The sequence below is a fragment of the Mirounga leonina genome, unplaced genomic scaffold, assembly GCF_011800145.1.
Source record: "Mirounga leonina isolate KUSES-001 unplaced genomic scaffold, KU_Mleo_1.0 Mir_93, whole genome shotgun sequence".
In the NCBI taxonomy this organism is placed as follows: Eukaryota; Metazoa; Chordata; class Mammalia; order Carnivora; family Phocidae; genus Mirounga; species Mirounga leonina.
This window is the reverse complement of record NW_023270854.1, coordinates 49,531,877-49,557,870: the sequence shown is the minus strand read 5'-3', so window position 1 is coordinate 49,557,870 and position 25,994 is coordinate 49,531,877. Positions and strand designations below refer to the sequence as shown.

The 25,994-nt window shown below is 44.4% G+C and overlaps 1 protein-coding gene across 1 annotated transcript in view; it reads left to right on the top strand.

Moving 5' to 3' along the window:
* The first annotated feature begins 1,671 nt into the window (after positions 1-1,671).
* COLEC12 (collectin subfamily member 12) overlaps positions 1,672-25,994 on the top strand; it is a 189,377-nt gene continuing 165,054 nt past the window's right edge. Inside the window, exons 1-2 of the mRNA XM_034996065.1 lie at positions 1,672-1,837; positions 18,630-18,680. Of these exons, the coding sequence (XP_034851956.1) occupies positions 1,831-1,837; positions 18,630-18,680 (58 nt within the window). The 5' untranslated portion in view covers positions 1,672-1,830. The remainder of the gene's footprint in view (positions 1,838-18,629; positions 18,681-25,994) is intronic.

Sequence of the window (25,994 nt, the reverse complement as noted above, 5' to 3'; positions counted from 1 at the left end):
GTTGTTGAGTTGTAGGCATTCTTTATATATTCTGGATATTAATCCCTTACAAGATATATGATTTACAAATATTTTCTCTCATTCTGTGGGTCATCTTTTCACACTGTTGATAATGTCCTTTGATGCACAAGTTTTAAATTTTAATGAAATCCAATTTATCTGTATTTTCTTTTACTGTGTTTTTGGTGTCATAGCTATAATTTATGTTTTTAAAATGATTTTTTAACGCAAATATTGGAGCCCAAATCCTCTCCATTCTTCAGTTGGAGAAATTACTACGCAAAGAAACTGATGGATTTACTCTACCCCAGCATCGGTCAGTAAATTCTGGGCTGAGAATCCATAATCTGGGCTCCCTTTAGCAACCCTCACCTGTCCTGCAAGACAAGGCAGTTACCTTAGTGAAAGCTGGAGCAAGTCCCCAAGGACCCTGTAGTTTAAGCAACCCCTAAAGTGAAATAAAAAGTGCTGTTTTTTGTATTTTCTTTGCTAGTCACGTACAAGTTTCTCCCTGATGTTCAAAAGAAGAAAGCTTCTGGAATGGAGAGTCTAAAATATTTTAGAATGTATTCCTTTCTGGGCATCACCTTTTTCTAGAGCAGAATTCCGTTTCTAATGAATCAGTGGGTTGTTTACACCATGCTACCAAATCCTCAAGACAGGAAATCTGAAAAGCTGCAACCACCGCCCAGGCAGAATTGTATTGCTTTTGGTGCTAGTAAGCACGTGGTAATTTTTCATTTCATCGTTGTGGAAGAAGTCGCTCTGCACCTCCCTCTCCACAGCTCCTCACTACTTAGTTTATGTTTTAAAGCAATAAAGCAACAAATGGGTCTGATTAGGAGTTTCTAAAAGGGGGGGGGAACCCCACACTGGGACAACATGATGGGCCACAATGAAAGGAACTTCCTAAGAAGCCACTCAATAGTCCAGCCTCCTTCAACATGATCAATTTCAGATCAATTTTAGGGATGGTGGGTAGAAGGGTGACTTCTTCCAACCAAGGGGATTGGAGTGGAGTTTTTGATCTCTTTTTTGGAGGTCCAAGAGTTGTAATCCTGCTCTGAGTTCTGTAGGGAGAGCATCTCATGGTAATTTCGGATTTAGCAACAGCTCTACCCGGGTGACAGTGAGCGCGCTCGCCCGCCCGTGCCCCGTTTTTCTCCGGGCGCACCTGGAAACTTTGAATCCCGAGGACATTTCTCTGTTTGGTTTAATCTTCTAATCCTCCATGCCCCCAGAGACGTCTGGGAAGGGACAAGCTTACTCCGCCACCCCCGTGACACTGTTGCTCCCCAACTCTCTCACCCCACGCTCTAGATAGTTTGGGGTCTAGAAACAAGCCCAGCAACAGCACCTTTCGCGCACACCAAGGGTGAACATTTGACCGCCCGGGAGGCGCTTTCTTCCGACTTCGTTCCGCCGCGGGTCCGACGAGGCGAAGGGAGCCCCCGGGCGAGGCACCGCGGGGAGGAGAGGCTGGGCGAGAGAGCGACTGGGCAGGGGCGAGCGCGGGCCCGAGGGCGGGGCGGGCGCGGGAGGGCGCGAGGGGGCGTGGGCGCGGCGGCCCGCGCGCCCCGGCGGGCCAGGGGGAGGGGCGCTGGCGGGAGCGGCGCCTCCCGCCCGGGGTGAGCAGCGCGCGCGGCGGCCCCGCGGCACAGAGCGCCGAGCGGGGAGCGCGGGCCGGCGGCGGAGGCGAAGGGGGAGGGCTGGAGCGCGGACGGCCGACGCGCGGCGCGGCTGCCATGGGCGCGCAGTGACCGGCTGTTCGGCGCGAACTTCCTCGGCGGCGCGGAGCTCCCTGACTGGCGGTGCGTCTCCTCGGTCACCATGAAAGGTAGGGCGGCGGCGGGCTGCGCGGGGCTCCGGGCCGGCAGGGCGGGTTTGGGGCGCGCGGGAGGGGGCGGAAGTGCAAGCCAGCGCGAACTTTCTCCGCGCGGAGGCCAGGGCAGACGCGGCGCGGGGCTCGTGCGTGCACGCGTGGGGCGCCCCTCGGTCGCGGAGTTGGGCACGGCAGGAGACCTAGATGTTCGGGGTTTTGCAGCGTGCGAGTAATCCCCTCCCCATCGTGTCGCTGCAAAATAGTTTGGAGCCCTAAGTCGTTGTTTACGGATTCCAGTTCTCAACTTTTTAATTGAAAAAACATGCCGAGGAGAGTAGAGGCATCCTCATTCCCCCCGGTCGATTTTCCGCTCTGCGGCGCTCCACACTCCGTTCGGGGTCCTCTCCTCCCGGCTGGTGCCGTTTCCCCATCCGAGAAGTCGATGTGCTGCGGGCCGGGTGTTTCCTCTGGGACTCGGGGATGTTCTTGGTGCGTCCTCCCCACATCTGGCAATGATTAGGTGCCCGCGGAGTTCAGCTGGCTCGGAAAGTGCGTTTGGCATCTTTCTCCATCAGACCCACCGATTGGAACACAACTGCTCTCCGTTCCGCGTCCCTTCCACGTGCCCGCCTGTGGAGTTGGTGTGCCCACGTGTGTTCAGAGGTGACACAAATCGTCCCGTTGGTCGTCTCCGGGGCGGTGTCCTCTGCAGGCCGGTTTAGGGAAGTGTCAGATTCCTTTAAACGGAATCACAAGGAGAAGGGCTTTGCGGGGCAGCCTTCGCTTTATGAGAAACACAGAGATTGGCCAGCAGAATTCTGATTTACGTGTGAGATAAATAATTACAACAGAGGCATCGAAGGGAATCGTTTGGGGATGGGCTGGTTTGGTCTTTACACAAGACTCGGGCCTGAGTGAGGGGGCTGGGTGCGAAATGTCGTCCGACCACGGTGACCGCATTTCCAGCCGCCAGAGACCGTGCCCTGCTGTCCGAGGGAGGTGCCCGGGGAGCCCCACACGCTTGGAAAGTAACTTTCGCCTCTAGGTTTCCCTGAAAGGAAGTCCTCGCTAAACTCTCCCGAGCGATAATGTCCTACCAATTAGCTACCCTTCCAAGGTGTCGGTTTCTTCTCATCAGGAGACCCTAGGAGGGGCAGGGACTGAAAATGAGCCTACCCACAAGAGAAACAAAAGATAGGATACACTTTTCTGGCCAGGGAGTTATGAAACGCAGTGGTGTGTGTTCCTTCTTTTTCCACTCAGTTTCTCTTCTCTCATTTACATTTTGGGAAACACTCACTTTCTTCGGCCAGCACTGATTAAAGGATCCTCTTGGCAAGGAAAGAGTTCACAGGCTATGCGTTACTTTGGGGCTCAGTTACCATCATTTTAGCCAGAAGTTAATCTTCTCACAGCTGGTCCTGAGGCCAGTAGTTTTTGAACTGTTGGAAAAGATAAGCTGACTGCTCACTCCATCAGCTCCCGTGTGGGTTCCTGAGCCCTGAAAATCTTGTTATGCTTTTTGACTGGGTAAATGGCCATTATTGCAGTTTGGGTATTTTTCAGTGTTATTCAAATCTGCTACGGAAGACACGCCGGAAAGTCCTAAACGTGTCTTTGTGAGATTTACTCTGCATTCTGGACCAGCTTGCAGACCCCCTGGAGAAGGCTCATTACTTACCCTCTGCGATTCAGGCACTGCCTAAAGGCCCCACATACCTTCTGTCCCAGTGGGGGAGGGGTGATAAGGGACTGGTGAATCCCAGGGTAGACTACTCACTTTGAAGTCCTCTTTTAAAAGGAAATATTCTGTAAGAAGTTTGCTTACCAACTATTGCCGTATAATTTACATTCATTTGTCCGTTTAGTGAAATGGGGAAGGAAGGGGACAGTCATAATTTTATAGTATCTACTGAGTGCCAACCACTGTGCTATACTCTCTCCAAAGCACTGTCAGTTAATCCTTTCAATGACACTATGAGGGAGGTATTTTAACCTCTACATTATAGATGTGGAAGCTGAGTCTAGAACAAATAGGAACTGGCAACCAGGAGTGTGGTAGGCACTGAAGACAAGCTTTGCCAGTTTCCCTGTGTTGCTTGGAAAGAGCTAGGACACCAGGTATGGTAACTTCTGGTGTAGACCAGAAGAAAAGTAAATCTCAGACAACTAAGTAGCCAAGTAACCCGCAGTTGGTGCGGCAGCCAGGAAGGGGGTGGATCCAAGAAATTGGACACAAGCCTTCTGAAGCCAAGCACGGAGTGTATTTCTAGCCCCAGAGGAAAGCCGCCTTTACCAAGTGGAATTATCTTGACAATTTGCCATTAGGTAAGCAACCCAAAGTTTTCCTTGGGTTTGTGATTATGTTCCATAGTTATGAACTCATTATGCTTAAGAAAGCCAGCGTTTCATTAGAATTTAATTTCCCTAAATGATAGAGGCCAGAGGCAAGCCTTGCAAATGCTTAAAGTATTAACTTAAAACATTTTATTTATTTATTTACTTACTTTTAATTTTTTTTAGATTTTATTTATTTATTTGACAGAGACACAGCGAGAGAGGGAATACAAGCAGGGGGAGTGGGAGAGGGAGAAGCAGGCTTCCCGCCGAGCAGGGAGCCCGATGCGGGGCTCGATCCCAGGACCCTGGGATCATGACCTGAGCCGAAGGCAGACGCTTAAAGACTGAGCCACCCAGGCGCCCCAAAACATTTTTTTTAGACAAATAGAAAATTAGTGGACATCTTAGAAATTACAGAAGTTTTTTTTTTTTGCCAAAGCAAAAATTTAGCTTCTTCACGAGTCAGACACCTTTATGAGGTTCCTATTTGACTTTCTAATTCTGATGTTTCAACCTGGAACATGGCCTGTGTAATAAACCTGGCTTTGGGAGGTAATTCCGTATCTGCCATGAGCCACAGCGCCACCTATCCGTTGCATTCAGCAAATATTTGTCTCTGTTTATTTCCTCCATCTCTGGAATCACAAGTACCAAAATAATGACATCATTATATATTTTCCAGCAGAAAATTACTTGCCTCATTGCTGCAATACTTGTAGTCTTCCAAACTGATTAAAACACGAAGTTGGTTTTAATTTCCGATTTCATTTTCAATTAGCTGTACTGCACCATAGGTCTCACGGTTTTGGATATTCACATTCTTTTTGAAGGAATCTGACTCCTTCAGAGTGAGGTGTGTCATTATTAAATCACATTTCTAGTTCTGAACGTTGGGAATATTGGTGAGTTTTAAAGCAGCAGTTGTGGCCTAAGAGATGGCCAAAAACAGCCACCAGCGCACAGGACCACAGAGGTCCAGACCACTGTTCTCATTTAACACAGGGAGGAAGTTGGTGCCATCAAAACATAGTATTCAGTTGCTTATTTTTGTGTGCTTGTATATAAACATTTCTGAAATACCGTTGGCAATAATACTTTAAAAATGCTCTGGTAAGCAGTCTACTGCTGGTTGTTTTTCTGGACTCATGGACTCCTTGCTTTACCACTGTCTCTAAGATTTCTTGTCCTTTTCTTTTAGATTTTTTGTTTTTTTGACAGAGAGAGACACAGAGAGAGAGGGAACACAAGCAGGGGGAGTGGGAGAGGGAGGCGCCCCTAAGATTTCTTGTCCTTAACTGGGATTCGTAAACAAGTGTGTAAGGGCTGACTGCATTGAAAGCAACATGTTTGGGCGCCTGGGTGGCTCAGTTGGTTAAGCGACTGCCTTCGGCTCAGGTCATGATCCTGGAGTCCCGGGATCGAGTCCCACATCGGGCTCCCTGTTCAGCAGGGAGTCTGCTTCTCCCTCTGACCCTCCTCCCTCTCATGCTCTCTGTCTCTCATTCTCTCTCTTGCAAATAAATAAAATCTTAAAAAAAAAAAAAAAAAGAAAGCAACATGTTTTATGAAAGGAACTGGAAACAAACTGAGGCCTTTTTTCCTTCACTGATTGGAATTGGGGCTGCCCTTCCTTTGGAAGGTAAATTTGCAATCTCATTATACTTTTGACTTTTCATTAGTTTGGGGATGCTTAACATTCTTAAATCAAGGTTTAATTATTGCTAAGTATAGATCTTTCCTGTGGTGTCCTCCACAATTTCCCAAGATTGTGCCCCCCCCCCCCGCCTTAACCATGCAGCTCATGCACTGATAATGGTGTGACTGGAAGAAGCTGGCAGATGGTAGTTGTCAAGCTATAGCAAAACCAGGTGCCTAACTTTCTGAATTAACACTTATTTTCATTAAAATAGTGTTTTAAAAGCAGTTGATACAGCTGCCAAAGCAAGTTAAATGGCCCTCGAAGTACAAGTTTTCAGATGGGAAGAATAGATATTTAAATTTTGTGATAGAAGAAAAGCATATTTCACCTGGGTTGAACACAGCATGTGAGTAAACTCTCAGGGGCAAATCTGACACACGTCTCCCCATGGTGGGAAGGAGGGGTGGGGTCCTGGGAGAGGAAGCCCAGAGCAGTGGCAGAGCGCAGCCTTCCTGTTGGCAGTGTGTGTCTGTAGTGCTTTGGAACTTCAGTGGGTGAATCAGAATGGGAAGAATCGGGCAGACGGGTGGGGGGACAGCATTCTAGGTCTGGGAGGTAATCGTCTGTGAAGAGAGTCTACCCCCACCACGGGGTCAGCTCTACCAGGCTGGTTCTGCTCTCTCCATCTTCTGCCATTCTGAAGGCACGGGCTCACTCTCTCTCAGCTTCCAGAGTTCCTGTCTATGGCCTGGAGGCAGGGAACAGGGTCGTGTGTTGGAAGATAAATGCCAGGGACAAGGTTGATCTGAACCATGGTTTATGCTCACAGACAACTTAGGTGTGACTGATGACCACTTAGTGTGCCCACTTATTATTTTTCTCTCTAATAATAGCTAACATTTATTGTACACCTGCCAAGCCAAGTGTTATTTTCTCCATTTTGCAGATGGGAAAACTTAGGCTCAAAGAGATGTAATTACCTGTAAGGGCATCCAGCTAGTCAGTAACAAAACTGGTATTCAAATTCAGGCAGTCTGACTCAAGAACCCACATATTACACCTCTAGTTTAGACTCCTTTCTAGCCAAACCCTAATATTCCACTCAGTCAGCACATCTTTGTTAGGTACCTCCTGTATGCTGCATTCCACTAGGTACTAAGTGAGCAACATAGAGAAGGTCCTGTCATCTGGACTCAGACCTATAATCACCTGGCATCGAAGGTCTGAAGCGCATCAATTTGATGTGCTCTTCAGCCAGCCACTGGAGGATCCTCTCTAGACAGAAGCTCTTGCAAAGATAAAGCAGATGCCAGGGTCGTTGCGGTGCGTAGAGCTTATCTTTAGGAGGTTTTGCTTATGACTGATTGAATGAATGTGAATGGCCCACTGAAGCCGGCAACTCTGAAAGCAGCCTCTACACCACAGTCTTGCTGACAGGTTTGCCAGGAGACAATGGAACATTGTCAGAAGTGCCATTTTCGAGAATAGACTGTAACCACCAGTAGGTGATCAGTTTAAAAAAAAAATTTTAAAAATTAAAACAGTAGTAGTAGAGACAGTAATAAACATTTTGAGCAAGGGATAGGGAAGAATAGACATTCTTCATAGAAAGTATTTCATTCTTTAGTGCTGACAACACAGTTTCTAACCACACCAACAAAGCTTGAGGGAGGTAACTTTCAATCAAGCAGTGATTTGATTTCTGTTTAAGTGGATGATATTTGAAGAGCCCAAACCAATATAGTACCTTGAAAGGGTCTTGCTGATTGCTTACGGGACCTTTGTAATTATATGGCAGCGAAAGCCAATGTAAACAGAAATTAGTAGTCCCAAGTTAAGATGCCAAAGAGCTACCCCTGAATTTATCATGCATATTCAGTCAGTGCTCTTTAGAATATAAAGGGAATGTGTTTTTCCACATGGGAGAAATTTTTTAAATTAAGTAAATTTATTGGACTTGGATATATTAAATATGGATCCTTTATGCTTCCTGAATGGTTTGGGATTACAAATCAGTGTCACACAAGGTCATAGTCACTAGCTTGAGAAATTGGACATTTGACATTCTGCCTAACTTGTACTTGGCTTTTGTGGAAGTAGTTGCACTGCTTTGGGCCTTAGTCACTTCCTTATGACATAGAAATGCTAGGAAACTAGCTGATATTTATATAACAACTTATTATTCACAGGCAAAATAGTCCACCCTTATAACTGGTAATACATACTTTAAAATATAACATTTCATAAAATGTAATCATACATAGTGATCCCAGGAGTTGAACCTGAGAACTTTATTTTTTTTAGTTTTTATTTTTTAAAGATTTTTTAGTTTTTATTTATTTGACAGAGACACAGCGAGAGAGGGAACACAAGCAGGGGGAGTGGGAGAGGGAGAAGCAGGCTTCCTGGGGAGCAGGGAGCCTGATGTGGGGAGAAGCAGACTCCCTGACGTGGGGCTCCATCCCAAGATCCCGGGATCATGACCTGAGCCGAAGGCAGACGCTTAATGACTGAGCCACCCAGGTGCCCCAAGACATTTTAGTTTTTGTAATACTGTGTAATTGTAACCTGCTGCTTCCTCCAGGCAGTAATATAATTGCCAATTATGAACCATTTAAGTTGATCAAGTGATACAGTTTATACCATGAAGAATAGAGTTCAGTTTTGAAAGGAAAGTAATTTTCAAATTATGAATGTGTTAAAACTGACCTCAGGGATAGGAGGGAGCTGTGCTGTCTATAACAACAGTGTTCATGTTGGTCCACCTCCAGCTGCTCGCTCTTGTGTTCTTGTCATCATCAAAACGTAGTAAAACAAAACAAAACAAAACAAAACAAAACAATAAACCAGCCCTACTGAAAATGCAGGGACCGTGTTTATAGTGAGTTTGTAATTCTAATGAAATCATACAATTTTCTCATTTATGATAGTGGTAGAAAATTGATTTAATATTTGTAAATACATTTGATTTGCCTTTGAGCACTAATTTTCCTGGAGCACCATTGTTCAAGTGCCTATTGATAATGACATAATATTTTCAAGATTTGTAACTCAAATCCAGTGTCCAGTTTTATCCAGTACAAATATGACATAAAAGAATCAAAACATAAAACAAATTTGTCTCTAAGGAACTATTAGGAGAGAGGTATGTATACATATTTTTTTAAAACTATATGAGATCATGTCTATTTCACTGCTAGTATTGATTTCCCATTAAGCTGTCATATTTGTATCTTATTATTTCTTTGGGCTACCAAATCCTAACTAGCTTTTACTTATTCTTTATTTAATATAGTGTTTAAATATATTCAGATATTCTTTATATTAAATATATTCAAATATTCATTTAGTATATTATTGAGACATATTCAAATATTTAGTACATATATAGCCTGTCCTCAAGGAGCTTGCAGTCTGGTGGGCAGTGTAAGGCTTATGCATAAACGACTGTAATCTAAGGTAATATGTGAAAAGTGCCCTATTTGAGGTTCAGATAAATGTTGCCAGAGGACATGGGAGGAGAGGGCGACCTGCCTGAAGTCAGGGGTATTTTCCTTTGGAGGGACGATGCAACCTGATTCATTATCTTGAATTAGAGTTCATATTTCAGATTGCATTATTCTAATTGTAATTGAAGAGGCAAATGATGCATCTGGGCACCCCACAACCTTAAAGTATGACATTTCAGTGTGGGAGGTGAGAGAAAATCGAAGTTTTCTCAAACTTTCTCTCCTAAGCTCAATATTGGTCTCTCATTTGTAATTAATTATATTACTTTGGCATAATTGTTTGGATAACCTAAAGTTATGTGATTTCAAAACAAAACAGATGTATCATTATTTATTTGGTCGGGGGGAGGTTTAGCAAAGACCAGTTATTTTTTGCATGCCTCCAGAGAAATGGACAGTATTAGTTTTTCTTGACAAATGACCCATGTATTTGAGGCCCTTCCAGAGCCCTTATAAAATTTGAGGCAATGATTCCTCTTCCTCTGGACTTTCTTATTATTAACCTGACCAATGTTATTGGATGAGGGGGTACCCCATAAAAGAAAGGGAAGCATGTCCTCCCCTCTGTAGTTACCCATGAGTGGTAGATGTGAGGATCAAGGTTTTGAGTGTCATATTTGTTTCTTACTTTTTAAGTTGTCAAAGTTGACTCTTGGGGGAAATCTGGTTTAGGCCCCCACTACAAAAAAAAAAATCACTTCAATTTTGTTGGATTATAAAGGAAGGAAAAAGGTATTGCATCTCCCTTTACTCTAAAAGCAAGTATCTGCTGTTTTTACAAGCATCAGATTTGTAAGTTGTACCAGAAATTGGGGTCAGTTTGTGTCTGTAATATTGACTAAAAAAACAAAACAAAACAAAAAAAGCACAACTTACACCATTGAACCAAAAAGTGATCCCATTGTTGCAAAAGGTAAAATTTGAAAAGCACCTGAGTAATCGAAGTAAATCTTCTGTAATATTTAGAATAATCTAGAAGTCTTTAAATTGTACACATTCCTTGATCCATTTGGGGTGGGGTAGGGGGGAGGCCTGGAAGGCAGATCTAATTACCCCATCAAAATTATCCTGAAACTCAGTATTTTGCTACACTGCACTGAGCTCATTCACTTGCACAGTACTTAACAACTGCGGCCCAGAAATGCCAATAGGGCAAAGCAAACTATACAAGGGGCCACATAAGGTTTTATATTTATAAAGCTGTGAAGCCAGGGCAGATATACCAGTTCTGCTCTTAGGGTTAAATCAAGATTAAAGAGTGTCTGTCTTCGATTTTTAAAGCTCAAATTCATTAAGATACATCTTTTTCAATATCAAATAGATACTTCAGTGCCAGTTAGCTACAGCCCACATTGAACCCACCCCACATGTTACCCTTGCTAATCAGACTTCCTTGCTGTCAACCTCCCCCATATGCTCAATTCACACTGGAGCTTCGTGTCTTTTGAAACTCAATCATTGGGGCACGTGGGTGGCTCAGTCAGTTGGGCATCCGATTCTTGATTTCGGCTGGGGTCACAGTCTCAGGGTTGTGGGATCGAGCCCCAAAGTTGAACCGGTGTTCAAACTCAGGTCTTAACAATTCCAAAGCCCAAGTTTTACCAGTACATCAGTCTAGCTTTAGGAGAAAAGTCCTCCAGAGCAGTACAGCAGTGTCCCAGGGCAGGTCCAAAATACTTAGCAACCCAAGTGATGCTCTGAGGAGGCCACAGTTCCACAGACAGCTAACTCCATGAAAGCTCCTCCATGCAGCACTGGCCAGTGGAGGGTGACGGTAGACTTGGGGTATTTGGCCCCAGGAGTGCAGGGGCACTTTCTCCTCTCCTCACCACCCGGTCCTGCTACAATAGCCATTGGTGGTGAGAACTCACGGGGGAACAGCTGGCAGGAATGCTTCCAGCAGAGCATTTCGCCAGCTGGTTTGGAAGCAGTTAAACATTTACCCCCCCCCCCCCCCACGGGACTGTACTGTTTTATTCTAACAGCGATGGCTCTAGAAGAGCTGGGACTGCATTGAGGTAGAAATGGCACAGAGTAGCTGATGGATACACACATGTGGATGGCATCACTGGACCCAGTTTGGAAAAGAAGTCTGAATTCAGCCTAGCCTCTGTCCACGGTCCTTCAGCCTGGCTCCTAAAAAAGTCTGAACTTGTTCTGTTCAATCTGGCATTTGTCAGAACCTGCGCTGTGCCAGGGATTGAAGGCTGGAAGTCCATATTCTGTTGCCTCAGGTGGAACTCTTCACACTGGCCCTTTGAAGCAGGGTGGACCTTGGACCTCTGGACCTTCTCTGGTCGTCAGCGTCTGTAGGGCCTGAGCACTCTCATTTTTGTCTAGCTGATTTGTATCTTCCACCCACATTCCCTTGTTTGTTGCTTTAGTTTTTTTTAAATCAAAGTCAGAGATGTACATAGTTTAAGGAGTCAAATAATATTTATTATGAATGAGATTTATTATGAAAAGAGGCAGTTTCCTGCCCGGTCCACCTTCGTTTCATCATTTTCCAGTCCCCAGAGGCAGCCTCTTCAGAACATTTGTAGCATTTTCTTTTGGCATTTACTTTTCTTGCGGTTATTCACCGATGCCTAACAAACCATCTCCAAACCCTGCAGCTTAAAACAGCAGTTGTTTATTTGTTCAAGATTCTGCGATTCGGGCTGGCCTCTGCTTCCTGAGGTGTTGGCCAGGCTGCACGGCCTCCCCTTCATGGCTGGGCATCAGCGGGGTGGCTGGAATGGCTTCCTTCCCTCCGTCGTCTCTCATCCTCCAGAGATCTTCTCTTCCGGGGGGTAGGGGGGGCCCAGTCCAGCACGGTAGTCGGATGTTGCACATGGTAGCTGGCTGACAGGAGGGTGAAAACAGAAACTGGAAAGGCATCTAAGGCCTGGTTCCTGAGGTCATCCACTGCCGCTTCTGGCAAATTGCATCAGCCAAAGCAAGTCATAGGGCCGTTCCAGGTTCAGGAGAGTGGAGATGGACTTGCACGTGAAGGGATGGAAAGAATTATTGGTAGTCCTCTATGCAGACCCATCTGCCACAACCCCTTTTCTTTAAGTGACGTGCTTATGGTACTCCCTCCTCCTCCTCTTCTTCCTCCTCCTTATTACTACCATTATTTTGAGTTTAGGCATTATATAATGACTTCCCTTTATAGCAGATAAGGATTTAGTTCTTTTACCCTCTTCTCCACCCAACACCCTCATAGACACCTTCTGTTGCCCTCCGTCATCCCAATATAGTCACATCACAATCTTGATTTAAGCAATATTCAGTGTTCATATTACTATAATGGTATAAATGCTATTCACAGCTGACTGCTGTTTCTTTCTTGCATAACTTCTCTTCCTCTGGAGTTAATAATCCTCTTGTTATTTTCTGTGCTTAGCTTCCTATGTATGTACACATCATCATTCATCCCCAGAGTCTCTTCCACTTTCCTGGATCTCTACGCATGTGCTCACCTATAGTAGACATTCTTTCATTTGATCTTTTTGAAGAAATCTTCCCCAGAGTCTTCTGACCTACTCAGGGTTAGGGTTAGATTAGAGTGCATAGTGTGCATGCACACGGATACACATACACATCTTTCTGGGTTTGTTCCTTATTTTAGTGGAATGCATTCTCTAATAATGTCTTGAAGAAAGTGTGCATGAGAGGTACATTTTTGGGGGATCTGTAGATCTGTAGAGATCTTTATGTTACCTATTTATTCATTTGAGAGATTTCTGCATAGGAAATAATTTAGCCTTAGAATTTTGAGGGCATTGATCTATTTTCTTTTAGTTTTGCTGTTGAGAAGTGAGGTCATTCTTTTTTTTTTCTTTCCCTTTAAGTAACCTTTTTCTTTTTTTCTTTTTTTCTTTTCTCCTGTCTGGAAGCTTTTAGGATTTTCTTTTCGTCCTCAGTGTTCTGAAATTTTATAGTGATGTGCCTTAGAACAGATCTCTTTCCTTTGTGCTGGGAAGTAATGGGCCCTTTCTCTCTGGAGACTCCTATCCTTCAGTACTGTAAAGTTCTGTTCATTTCATCCTCTCATGGTTCTCTACCTCTGTTCTTTTACCCAAAACACCCATTATTTGAATATTGGACCCATTGAATTGATTCTCTAACAACTTTTTTTTGCCTTTGTTCTTTTCTATTTACTTGCTTTTTTCTCCCTACTCTTGGAATATGTCAACTCTATTTCCCAACTCTTCTACTAAGTTTTTATTTTTGTGATCATACTTTTAATTTCCAAGAGCTTTTTCTTTTTCTCTGTGGTTCTTTTATTATAGCATCCTATTCTAATTTTATGGCTATATTCTTATCTCTTATCTCTCTAAGGATATTAATGCTAGAATTTTTTAAAAAAATTTTTATCATGTCATGTAATATGTATTTCCTCCAAATTTCTTTATCTGGTTTCTTTATTTTCATCTTTGTCTTTTCATGTTAGAGGCTGTGTCGGATGTCGGGTGTCTTCTCATCTGTAGGAATAGGATATTATAAAGGTTAATTAGAACATCTTTGTTTTGGTGGGATTTGTGAACTGTGACTGTCACTCTAAGCTGAACTGGCTAGGCTATTCCGCTGGGGACCTCCCAGAATCAGAATCATTCGTTTGTTTTTCTCTTAACTGGTCAGATTTCCCAGGAAGAACCTTCCAGTCTTTGGCCTGAAGGGTCCAGGCTGGCTGATTAAGTGGGAGAGGAGGACCGTGCGTCTGGACATTCCATGTGTAAACTTTCACCTTTTCCCTGACTCCACTGCAGTGCCCTCATCTCAGCTGTTCCTGGTGTCCTCTAGACAAGAGACCTTTTGTTTTTAACTTCTCTGAATAATGAACCTTACACCTTCTGCTGTAGTCCGGGGTGGTGGGGGGGGCCAGTTACCTAGCTTGGTGGGGGGACTTGGGAGGTCCAGCTGCTTTGTTTTTTTCCCACAGACCACATAAACTATTTAAAGTGTGTAAGTCAGTGGGGTTTTTTGTTTTGTTTGCTTAAACCATCATCACAATCAATTTTAGAACATTTTTGTCACCCCAGAAAGAAATCCCATACCCATTAGTAGTCACTCCCTATTTTCACCCTAAAACCTCCAGCCCTAGGCAAACTTTGACCTGCTTTCCAACTCCGTGAATTTGACTCATGTAGACATTTCATTTCATATAAATGGAGTCTGTCATGACTGCCTTCTTTCACTTAGCATGATGTTTTCAAGGTCATCCATGTTGTGGTGTGCCTCAGTGCTTCATTTCTTTTTATAGCTGGGTCATACCCCATTGTATGGCTCTATGCTAATTTATCCATTCATTGTTTTGTGGACATTCAAGTTGTTTCCACTTTTCTCTGTTATGACTGATACCGCTACAAACATTTGTGTGCAAGTTTTTGTGTGGACATGTATTGTCATTTCTCTTGGGTGTATGCCTAGGGTAGAAGGGCAGCATCATATGGTGTCTCTATGCTTAACCCTTTTGAAGAACTGTCAGACCATTTTCCAAAGTGGCTACACCATTTTGCATTGCCACCAGTCGCATATGAGGGTTCTGATTTCTGCACATCCTTGCCAACATCTATTATCTATCTTTTTGGTTACAGTGAACTGCTTCTTTAATATATGTTCATCCCATCCTTCTATTTTAGCCTTACCTTGGTTCTCCTTCAAGAGCGACCTGTGCCCCAAATTCCTTAGACTTTTCAGGGTTCTGGGGTGGAAAGCATTGCATCTTAGCTTTTCTGCTGCTAGCACAGGGTTCGGTTTCTTGGGTTTGTGGGGTCAGTGACCATCATGGTGTGGAACTCAAGGGCCCCCCAGATCTGGGTCTTAGTCTTGGTCTGTCTACTCATAAGCTGTGAGACCTGGGGTCAGGTTATGTACCTCCCCTGAGCCTTAGTTTTCTCATCTGTAAACAGAAGCATAATGAAGGAGAAGTATCTGACTTATAGGAGGTATTAACTAAATATTCTCTTATTTTCCCCAAACATGGTGGATATTCAAAAAGAAAAAGATTTAATTTCTTTCTTTCAGGAATTCTTCAGCTGGTAGTAGAGAAAGACACATGTATAACTCAAATCTACTTAATTTTCAACAACTATTGAGTATCTGTAACATGCCATAAATGTACTAGAGGCTGAGGGTACAACATGGCAAGTTTCCTGCTTTCAAATGGCGTTCTCTCTGGTGGCATGAAAACCAGGAACTGGAATATGGGGCAGACGGAGGAAAGTGCTGTCAGATGGACCCAAAGGGAGTGTAGGGGAAGGAGAGGTAAATTCTAACTGTAGGGCATCACACACGGCCCTCAGATTGATTGGAGCATCTTCACTTGAACTCACTGAGATTATCACGTCCACAGGCCCTCAGTACTATAAAGCATCTGGGATGCACTTAGCTTGGGTCTACAGGGTGTGAGGAAAAGGTTTTGAGAACAGACCACAACACTGCCCATCATGTCAGGCTTATTTGTCGTCCTCAAGCCCATCTGTCTGCCACTGTGGGCCCCATTGTAGTCTTTTGCCCACTAAAATGTTCAAGCGATAGGAGCACTTGACCTCTCATCTTCTCTCGTGGGGCTTGTGTAGCCTGATGTGGGTTGCCCATACAGACACAGAGCCATCAACTCTGGATTCTTTCTCTTTCTCTGGCTCCATCACCAACGTGAATGGTCTGTCTGTTCCCCGCACAGCGGGGAAAATGTGGCAGTGGGCTCTGGGGGCCAAATGAACTGTAGGTAAGTATTACCTAACCAACGTCACCCAGCCTTTAAGGATAGGAGAAGAGGATTCTAAGGTCAACTGTTGAAAACATGGAGTAAGACAAAGTTAAGCAAGTTTTTTTCTCTTTCTATTAGCACTTCTCAGATCTCTAATAGTTCAAAAACCACTATGAATTGCCAAGAGAGGGATATAGTATGCCATGTTTCCCAAATTCTCTTTTTCACTCCAAAGGAAAAACATTAAGAAGATTCATGTTACATGCTTCTCTGTGAGACCTTCCCTGATCATCTGAGTGAGATGTGATCTGTGGTACGTCACTTGTACCCCTGAGAGTTGGATGAGACAAAACTTTGTATTCTTTTAGTAGCCACTATAAGAACTGCTGATCCTTTTGGGATGAGGCTTAAAACAAGAACCAGGAGATCCTTGAGTCTTCTTAGGGGTCACCTGGAAGGCCTTTATTTTCTTGAACCCCTGAATGGGTTTGAGTATGTTAATTTGGAGACAGAGCTGAATTGCTTTAATAACAAAAATATGAGGCATTTGAAGTTCCCAGGGAAATTTCAGGAAGGAGACAGGAGTCAGTCAGACTAAATGCTGCATGGGAAAAAGATCAGAGAGGAAAAAGAAAACAAACAAACAAACTAATGGTAGGTCTGCTGAAAAGAAGCTTTGGGGGGAGAACAGAAATGTCTAATAGGAAATTTTAAGCTGCTTGCTATCAGGGGTGCAGCATAAATCACTCTTTTGTTTCCACTGTGAGATCCTCAGTGATGCCTCCTTGGTTCACAACGTCTGTGTGTGAGTAGATCCTTCTGCCGATGTGACATGGCGGAGGAGGGGCTGGGGCTGGCAGGGGAGGCTGACGTCTGGGTGGCACCATTACCTGTGTTCATGTCTCATCAACGCCACTGGCTATAAGCATGTATTTATTGAATGGATGAATAAATAAATGCATGGATTTCTAAGCAGAAGCAGCAGATCAGGGTTTCTCATTAATTAAGACTAGACCAAGCTACTCAGCCGTTAATATGATAGGATTACTTAGTAAAGCTGGCCCCAGAGGAGCTTAATATGTATTTGTGGAAAAAACCAGTCACCGAGTGACTGAGAAGGGTGCTGTTCTCTGGGTTGTAAGCATGTTCTAACATGTAGAAAGAACTAAGGTGTTAATCTTTGACATAAGGAGACTGCTTTAATTATGAAGACCAGGCCTTCCAGATTCCTAGCAAGATCTCTTCCCTGTTCTCTGAGTAAGGAAACAATGATAAAATACAGAGATAGCACACTTCTCCTTTCTCTGCTGGAAGTAATTGCTCTCTCACTAGTGTTTTCATAGCACTTCCTAACACACTAGTGCTCCAAGGTCCACCGCATTGTATTATAGATGTCATACTCTTGGGTTTTTCCATGACATTTCAAGGTTCAGATAGACGCACGTCCTGCATCCCATTTGGGGTCTGAAAAAGATGATCACAGAGGCTTTATTCCCCCCACCCCCCGCCAAAGCCTGTCAGCTTCTTGAGGGAAGGGACCACGTCTCACTCATTTCTGAAGCCCCACTGCCTGGCAATCTCTGGTCCAAATAAGTGCTTTTGAACTGAACCGCATTGCCGGGAGAGAGCTGAGTGCTGGTGCGGTAATGGTGACCGGCTCAAGAATAATTGATTCGGGGTCTCTGGAAAGGCCTAGTCTTGACACCTTTACTTGTCATCAGAAGTTGCCCAAGAAATCACCAGGCCCACACTTGGCAGAACTGTAAAATAGGTTCTTTATCAGTGTGATAAAGAATCACATCTCATTTGTCTTGGGAGGGTGGGGTGGATTCAGACCTTTTGGTAGAAAGCTTTGCTGACCTATTTCTTTTGTTTCCAGAGGGGCCTACATTTAGGAATTCCCAGAACAAGGCTGTCTTTTGAAATGTATGTACTGGGAAACCATCTGTTGGTCCCAGTTATCCAACGGAAAGGGAGTGGGGAAGGATTTAGTTGTCACTGCAGAAGTCATGCTGGGCTCTTGAGATGCCACATTTAGTGGAAGACATGACCCCAGAGCCTGGCATCTGAGAGGGAGGGCTGTAGGCTCAGTTATGTGAAGATAATGTAACCCTCTGGACAGCGGGTTATCCAGTCATCATTCAACAAAATCTATTTTGCCCCTGCTTTGTGGCAGGCACCATTCTAGGCATGGGGGATTCATTCATGAAACAAAACAGAAAAAGTGTGTGCTCACAGAATGCATGATCACATCAAACACACACACACACACACACAAATAAGGATGGTGTCAGAGAGTAATATTAAAATAGGGTGGTTGGTGTGACAGGGATGGCCAGGTTGTGGTCCAGAAAGGCATCTCAGAGATGTCATACTTCAGCTGAGACCTGAATTAGAAGGAGTCTCCTCAAAACGGGGGGAAGAGCATTCCAGCCAGAGGGAACAGCCAGCACAGGGACCCTGTGGTCTTTCTCAGAGAGCGTGGTGTGTTCCAGGAGCAGAAGGACAGTGTGGGCAGAGGGGAGGGGGGAGCAGGTGGAGATCACAGCCGTTGAATCCCTCGCTGACCCCGTCCTTCTGGGCCTCCCCAGGGTTAACACTGTGTCTTTTCTTCTCCTGCAGACGACTTTGCAGAGGAGGAGGAGGTGCAGTCCTTCGGTTACAAGAGGTTTGGTGAGTTCTGGCGAAGCTCTTTTCCTTCTCCATGCTTGATCTGAGATGCGGTAACAGGCCATTGCTGGACCTTTGGCACACACAGATATGTGTGGTTCTGAGGCCCAGTTTTGGTTGGAAATTGAGTTTCTGTGTAACAGGTGGATGACTTCTCATAACGCCGAGGGTAATGAAACAGGAGTTGTGCCCTGGTGCAGGAAGTAAGGGGATACTCGGGTTCACTGGATACAAACCAGATGGTTTAATAGACAAAACATAATGGGAAAGGTAAATCTGTGACAGGACAGGAGCAAAAATACACAAGATTTCTCTATTTTGATATTTAGAAAACATCTTTGCTCTCTTTTCTCAAGTCTCATGTCCATAACATAGTGGATGAGTGAGAGGAAGACTTTGTCCAAGAACCCAGCTGGACACAGGTGCGCTGTGCTAAGCTGGATAGTGACCCCCCAGAGAAATCCATGTCCTAATCCCTGGAACTTGCATGTTACCTTATATGGCAAAAGGTGCTTTGCAGATGTGATTAAATTGAAGATCTTGAGATGGGGAGATGATCGTGGGCTATCTGGGTGGGCTCTAAGCTCAATCAGTGTCCTCATAAGAGGGAGGGAGAGGGATATTAAATGACTGAGAGGAGAAGGGGGTGGGCTGGTTGAAGCAGACTGGAGTGATGTGCTCTGAAGGTGGAGGAAGGGGCCACGAGCCAAGGAATACAGGTGGTCACTAGAGGCTGAAAAAGGCAAGGAAATGGATTTTCTGGTCAGAGCCTCTGGAGGGAGCTCAGCCCTGCCAACATCTTGATTTCAGCCAACTGGAGTTGATTTCAGACTTCTGGCTCTTCAAACCATGAGAGGAGAGATTTATGTTGTTTTGAGCCACCACGTGTGTGGAAATCTGTTACGGCAGCCGTAGGGAACCGAGAGACGGTCGTCTGTCTCCGAAGCCGCTGCACGCGGTACGTGTCTCTCTCTGACCGTGCTTCTCATGCCCTGCGGTTCGGTTTCGCACTGCCAGCGACCACTGCAGAGTTCCGGAGACAGCTCAGGGGAGCCGGGGCTTTTCTGTCCAGCTTGTTTCTGTGCCTTGGCAAGAGGAAGAGAAGAGGGATAGAGGAGAAAAGAATGAGTGAGTGAGTGAGTGTGTGTGTGTGTGTGTGTTTGAGTGTGAGAGGGAGAATGTAAAAGAGAATGAATTTACTTCCTGTTGTTAAAAAAACCAACAACAACAACAAAACAACTCATGGTTGGACTTTGATTAAAGTTAACAGTCCCCAGCTGCTTGGCTCCCTCACTGCTTTAACATCCTTCCTTCTGGATACACACTTCTCCATTTCTTTCTGTGACAAAGTAGGGCTTTACAGTGGGAATGTGCTGGCAGAGATGCTCAGTACTTTCTCCCCTCCTGCACACCGCTGTTCTTTACCTGCACATTACATATTTGGTGCCCTGTGTTGTCCTGCTGTGCTGGGTTAGGCTCACTGAAGGTGGTAGCAAGAGCAAAGATGAACCCGGGGATTATAAAGGAAAGGAAGACAGAACAGACCAAAATGAATTTGTACTTTCTAGAGATGAAATACAATATATACTACGGTGGTATTTTTCTACATATTTCTCAGGTAGAAATAGGGACGCCTGGATGGCTCCGTCGGTTAAGCGTCTGCCTTTGGCTCGGGTCATGATCCCAGGGTCCTGGGATCGAGTCCTCAATCGGGCTCCTTGCTCAGCGGGGGGCCTGCTTCTCTGCCTGCAGCTCCCCCTGCTTGTGCTCTTGCACTCTCTCTCTAGCAAATAAATAAATAAAATCTTAATAAATAAATAAAATAAAAAAGAAAAGGTAGAAATAAAGAGGAAAATCAAACTTGTCAAAAGAAGACAAAATCAACATTTACGTGCCTATTTTGGAAATCAGTAGATTTCAAATATTTATTCGGACATTAGTAGAAATAGGAAGAATCATGAGAAAAGGTTTCTTTAAGAACAGTGACCTTGAGAGAAATTTTATTTAAAATTTCATGACCATGTAACTAGCTATATGGGTGGGGATTTGGTGAAAAATACACACAAATAATAAGTTGCTGAAAGATTTCATTTGTGGTGGTTGAATTTTGTGAGGAAACCACAAACCGATGACTTAGAGGACACATGATAACAACTTACCAATATTGGAGAGCATGAGCAGAGAGGCAGGGCGAGAGTGAGAGCAGGTAGTACGAGTAGACGATGGGGATGAAATCAACGTGGGACATCTTGGAAAAGGCTATGCGAGAGGTGTCCCGGTGTTGAGAGTTCTTGGATTCAGTTTTTAGGCAAGGTGATGGATATCCAGCATAGGGGTAGAGTAGAATTTTGTAGATGGAAGAGCCTTTGAGATGATTTAAATCAGCCTTTAATTTTATAGATAAGGAAGATGAGGCCCAGATAGATTAAGTCCTTTCTCAACCAAGTTAGGTGGAGCTGTTGTTGGATGCTGGGTCTTCTACCCTTCAGGCAAGTGTAGTCTTGGGGAAGGGTCCCAACAATGGGGTTGAGGTGATTTCTCTACTTCCATGTCCTAGAAGGGTCCCTGCAGTTCTAGAAACCTAAAGTGGGCTGCTGGCTCCACCACGGAGCCTCATCATTTTTGCAAGCCCTAGGACTCTGGATCTGGTTTTATTGAAGATAAATGAGTTTCCAGTCCCTAAGAAGTAGCCAGAGCTGCTCACTGAATGCAGCAGAACCCAAGAACCCATTCCTTCAGGTATGGGTAAAGGTTAAACTTTAACCATTAAGGGAGACAAAGTGATGTAAGGTGGCGTGGGTGGGAGGCATCCAAAGACCCGACAGCCCTGTAGGACCTGCCCATACTTACTCTTGTGACTTGAAACCAGGCACTTAAACTCCGTGGGCCTCAGATGCTGCATCTGCCCAGTGGGCAGAGTGACACCTGCCAAGGGAGGTAAGTCTACCTCACAGGCCTGTGATGAGACTAAGAGAGATACCAGGCGGACGAGTGCTTTGAAGGTATAGTGTTATAGAAGCCAAGGTGCTGTTACCGTGCTTCCGAGGTGAGGGGCTGTTATCACTCTCTGGACATTCTGGTACAGCCACTGCCAAATACCAAAGCATGACAGGTCTGAAACCTCATTCCTGAAGAGATGTGAAGGTATGATTTACTTTCCAATGTGGTAATATTGTCGGCTTTTATTTCGGCAAAAGTAGACTCGGTAACGTACAGGGTTTAGTTATTGTCTAATTTTAGGTATGTCTTGTTTATGATTTGCATAACTGAATTTATTTTTTTAAAGTTTTTTTTTAAGATTTTATTTTTTTGAAGATAGAGAACACAAGTAGGCAGAGAGGCAGGCAGAGGGGAGGGAGAAGCAGGCTCTCTGCTGAGCAGGGACTCGATCCCAGGACCCCGGGATCATGACCTGAGCCAAAGGCAGACGCTTAACCGACTGAGCCACCCAGGCGCCCCCCATAACTGAATTTAGATTATAGGTAAACCAGGGGTTCATTATTCACAGGGCAAAGGGGCCACGTACTGTTCTAGCAAATTGTTACCTGGTGGTTTGTTTCCAAAGGTATTTGTAGATAGTTATTCAGAAGCATTTGCTATGTGAAGTCAGGACTGTTTACATAAGAATACTGCACTTTTTCAAATTCGGTACAAAATTACAGTAAAGAGCAAAATGGGTGATCTTCTCTAGGAATTGAGTGTGGCGTTATTTTAGGACAGCCATCCCTTGTTTATTTGGGGATTCATTATTGCATTTTGGTCTCAAGCAGGTCTTCTGTTTTTGTTAAGTATATTTATATGTCATGCTTGTTAGCCCCTTTCCCAGAATTCCGGACAGTTGTCCGGGGGAGAGACAGACTTAAATCTGATGGGTTTGCCACTTACCTGCTTCTCTGACAGAAGCTTCAGTGAGGGGAAGCTTTGAAAGGTTAATGAAGGAAGCATATTCAAGCTTTAATCAGGCTCTCAGGGCCAGCATTTCTTGGTCTCAGTATGCAGAGCTAATTAATTTGGGATGTAACTATAGTTACAATTTGGCAGAGTTCATTCTCTGGAACACGAGGCACCTGTATATTAATTTGTACTTTCTAGAGATGAAATACAATATATACTACGGTGGTATTTTTCTACATATTTCTCAGTTACCCTTTTCTTTAAAACTATCACATATGTCTCTAGTATCCTTTATTATTATATTTAGCAGAAAAGGAAGGAGAATTAATTCACACTTTAAGGGGTAAATATAAATTTATAAATTTTGTTTTCTTCATTAAAATGATATAGAGTAGAAGCAATGAAGAATGTCATTTCCGTTCCAAGGGATAAGTGCATCAGAATTCCACAGGAGAAGGGGAGAAGTGTGGGGAGAGGAGTGAGTTCCAGAACATGTGTAGAAATGATCATAGCAAATCCAGCTCACATTTGTGTATCACATTTATCTTTCCAAAGGACAGACATATTTTTCCTTCACAACAACTCCATGAGGACAGCAGGCCAGGTGGTTATCTTTCCTGTTTGTTGGCTGCTTTTTATCTTTCCTGAAGGCAGTGGGGGGCAGTGGTTAGGTGTTTGGGCACTAGAACCAGGCGTATGAGTTTGGATCCGAGTTCCCAAGCTCCCCAACTGTGTGACCTCAGGTGCATTATTGCAAAGCCTACTTCCTCACTCGTAAGGTCGGGTCAGCCAGTTCCATGAAGTTGTTGTGGAATTAAATGGGATGCTGGGTTCGTTAGCACAGTGCCTTGCACGCTATGAGCATCCCATAAGTGCTGATCATTATTCTAACACTGGGTTCCTTCTTGGGCCTTCTGGTCCCGCTGCTTGAACATGGAGCCTAGGGTTTATTTAGTAGGCCTCTGGAACCTTCTGATTTCCAGCAGCCTCATGAATTCTTGTTCTGTCATACCTCTTGCTTTCCTGCTAAAAACTAGGAGAGGCGAGAAGACCTAGGGACAGCAGCTGTGAGCCCCAGCACCCTGGTGGGTGGTGTGGGTGTCTAATGGTGAGTACCATGCCGGATGTCTTGGGCCCTCCCTCTAGAGCCTGCTTTGCCTCCTTTCTGTGCTGGGGCAAAAGGGCGCCAGGACCAACTCTGTTTCCTTGGTTGCGTTGGGTTGTCTTGAGTTATCTTTAGAATCTGATCTGGTATAATAATAGGGTGCCCAAAGCTGGAATGGTGGAGGAGCAAGAGCTCCGTGGCTCCACCTGTGAAAACCAGGGGTAGAATTAAGGGTTGCAAGTGACCAACTGGGAGCAGCTGGAAACGTCCGTTGTTTGTATTTGACAAAACTATGACAAAATTGCTTCCTTGGGGCTCAGCTATGGTGAGTGTTAATAGTGACAAGAGAAAAAGATCTGAAAAATTGCAAACTGGGAAACATTAACAAAAAGTTAAAGGAAGCATTCTCTGTGAGGTAGAACTCAAGTCTTTTGTAAAAACTAAGAGAGAAAATTCTGAGAGAACTACTCAAAGAAAAATTATTAAGGGGTTACAGTCCCAAAAGGGGTATCACATGCCTTTTCCTAAGTGTGTTCACCGAAGTGTGCCCTTGAATGGTTTTTTTCACCTGCGACTTCACAGGCCTCTCTATACCCACAGTTTCAAACACACCGTGCTTTTCTTTTCCCATTTTTCCCTTGAATGATAATTTCAAATTAGCAAGAATATCTGGATGGTGCTGGACATGTGGCAGCAGCCTGTGATTCTTCTAGAAGCCTGGCTTCATGTTTGGGTTTGGAGAAGGCCCTGCTTTGAAGTCATCCACCTCCAACAGCAAAGGAGGGATCCCCACATCCCTCTCACCGGTGCCTGTCAAAACTGACACCAGCTGAGCTCACCCCTTTCCCTGATAAGAATGCCAGGAATTTCCATCATTTCCTGTGGGGAATGATTAAATAAGCTCAGCATGGGGCTGGCCTTTCAGCAGCACTTTCTCCAAGCATCTCTGAATGGAAATGGTATAGGATCAGGCAAAGGACTGACCCTGGGCAGAGAGATAAGTTAGGGGAGGAAACAAGAGTCTGAGTGGGATTTCTTGGAAATGTTCAAGCCATTCGCATCACTTACTGGCAGGGTTTTATTTATGTGGTTTTATAAGTCCTAATGAAGTTGGTATTTCTGATTTTATAAGAATTTGGTGTTAAAGGCTTGTGGAGAAGTAGACACAAAAGAGATTCTCAGGCAGAATCACCTTGAAGGCGGGGGAGCCTGGGTGCTCAGTCGGTTAAGCATCTGCCTTCAGCTCAGGTCCTGATCCCAGGGTTCTGGGATCGAGTCCCGCATCAGGCTCCCTGCTTGGCGGGAAGCCTGCTTCTCCCTCTGCAACTCCCCCTGCTTGTGCTCTCTCTCTCTCTCTGTCTGTCAAATAAATAAATAAATAAATATATTTTTAAAGAATCACCATGAAGGGGGACTTGTAGAGCTCCCACGGCCCCTCTACCCTCTGCTTCCAGTCAGGCAGGTGGGGTTCATAAGACCTGAGAAAGGGAGTTTGGTGGCCGTCACTTTCTTTTAAATAACCAAAGCAGATTTCCTAAATTTTATCATTGGAAATAATATTCACAACCTCTCTTGTCAACAGTGTTTGTCCAGGTTTTCACTTCTGCTCCCATCAAGAACTCATTGGTTAGGCCAGGTCCTCCCTGCCTAGTTTTTCTTGCTCATCAGTAAAAAGAAATTGTTCCACATGGTGTTCCCATGTGATTCTGTTTTTTTAAAAACCATTTTCACGTAAAAGAAACCATTAAGAATCATTTCTCAGTTATCTACTACGTGCTAGGCAGTTTTCCACTCATTAGTTCATTTAATTTTCTCAGAAGTGCTTTGAGGTGTGAATTACCTGCCGTTTGCAAGTGAGGAGGATTGAAGCCCATGGGCTGAGTGGTATGGCCAACATTTGAGTTCAACCTGACTTCAGCCCCCACCGATCTTTCCACTCCATCCATGGCTGAGAAGCATACAGAGTCAGCCATTCTCAGCGCATCTCAAGATTTTGATGGGAAAACAAACGATCGTCGGTGTATGTGGATTCAGTCAGCAGCTGTTTATACATGGGCTTATGTTTCATAATTCATAGTATGTATAGATTGAATACTTGAGCCTGGTATTTTTCAACCATTTTAAGTAGACTTCCTCCCCACCCTTTCCTGGTTTGTATTCACTTCTCAATCCTGGTAAGAGTGTGGGGAGGGAGAATAATTTGTTTTCCTACAATTGGGTTGAAGCTGAATGTGGTTTGTTTTTATTTTTAGAAAAACTAAGGGGAAAAAAATCTACTCAGCCATTTTTCTGTTCAGACAGCATGAAGGCATTAGGCT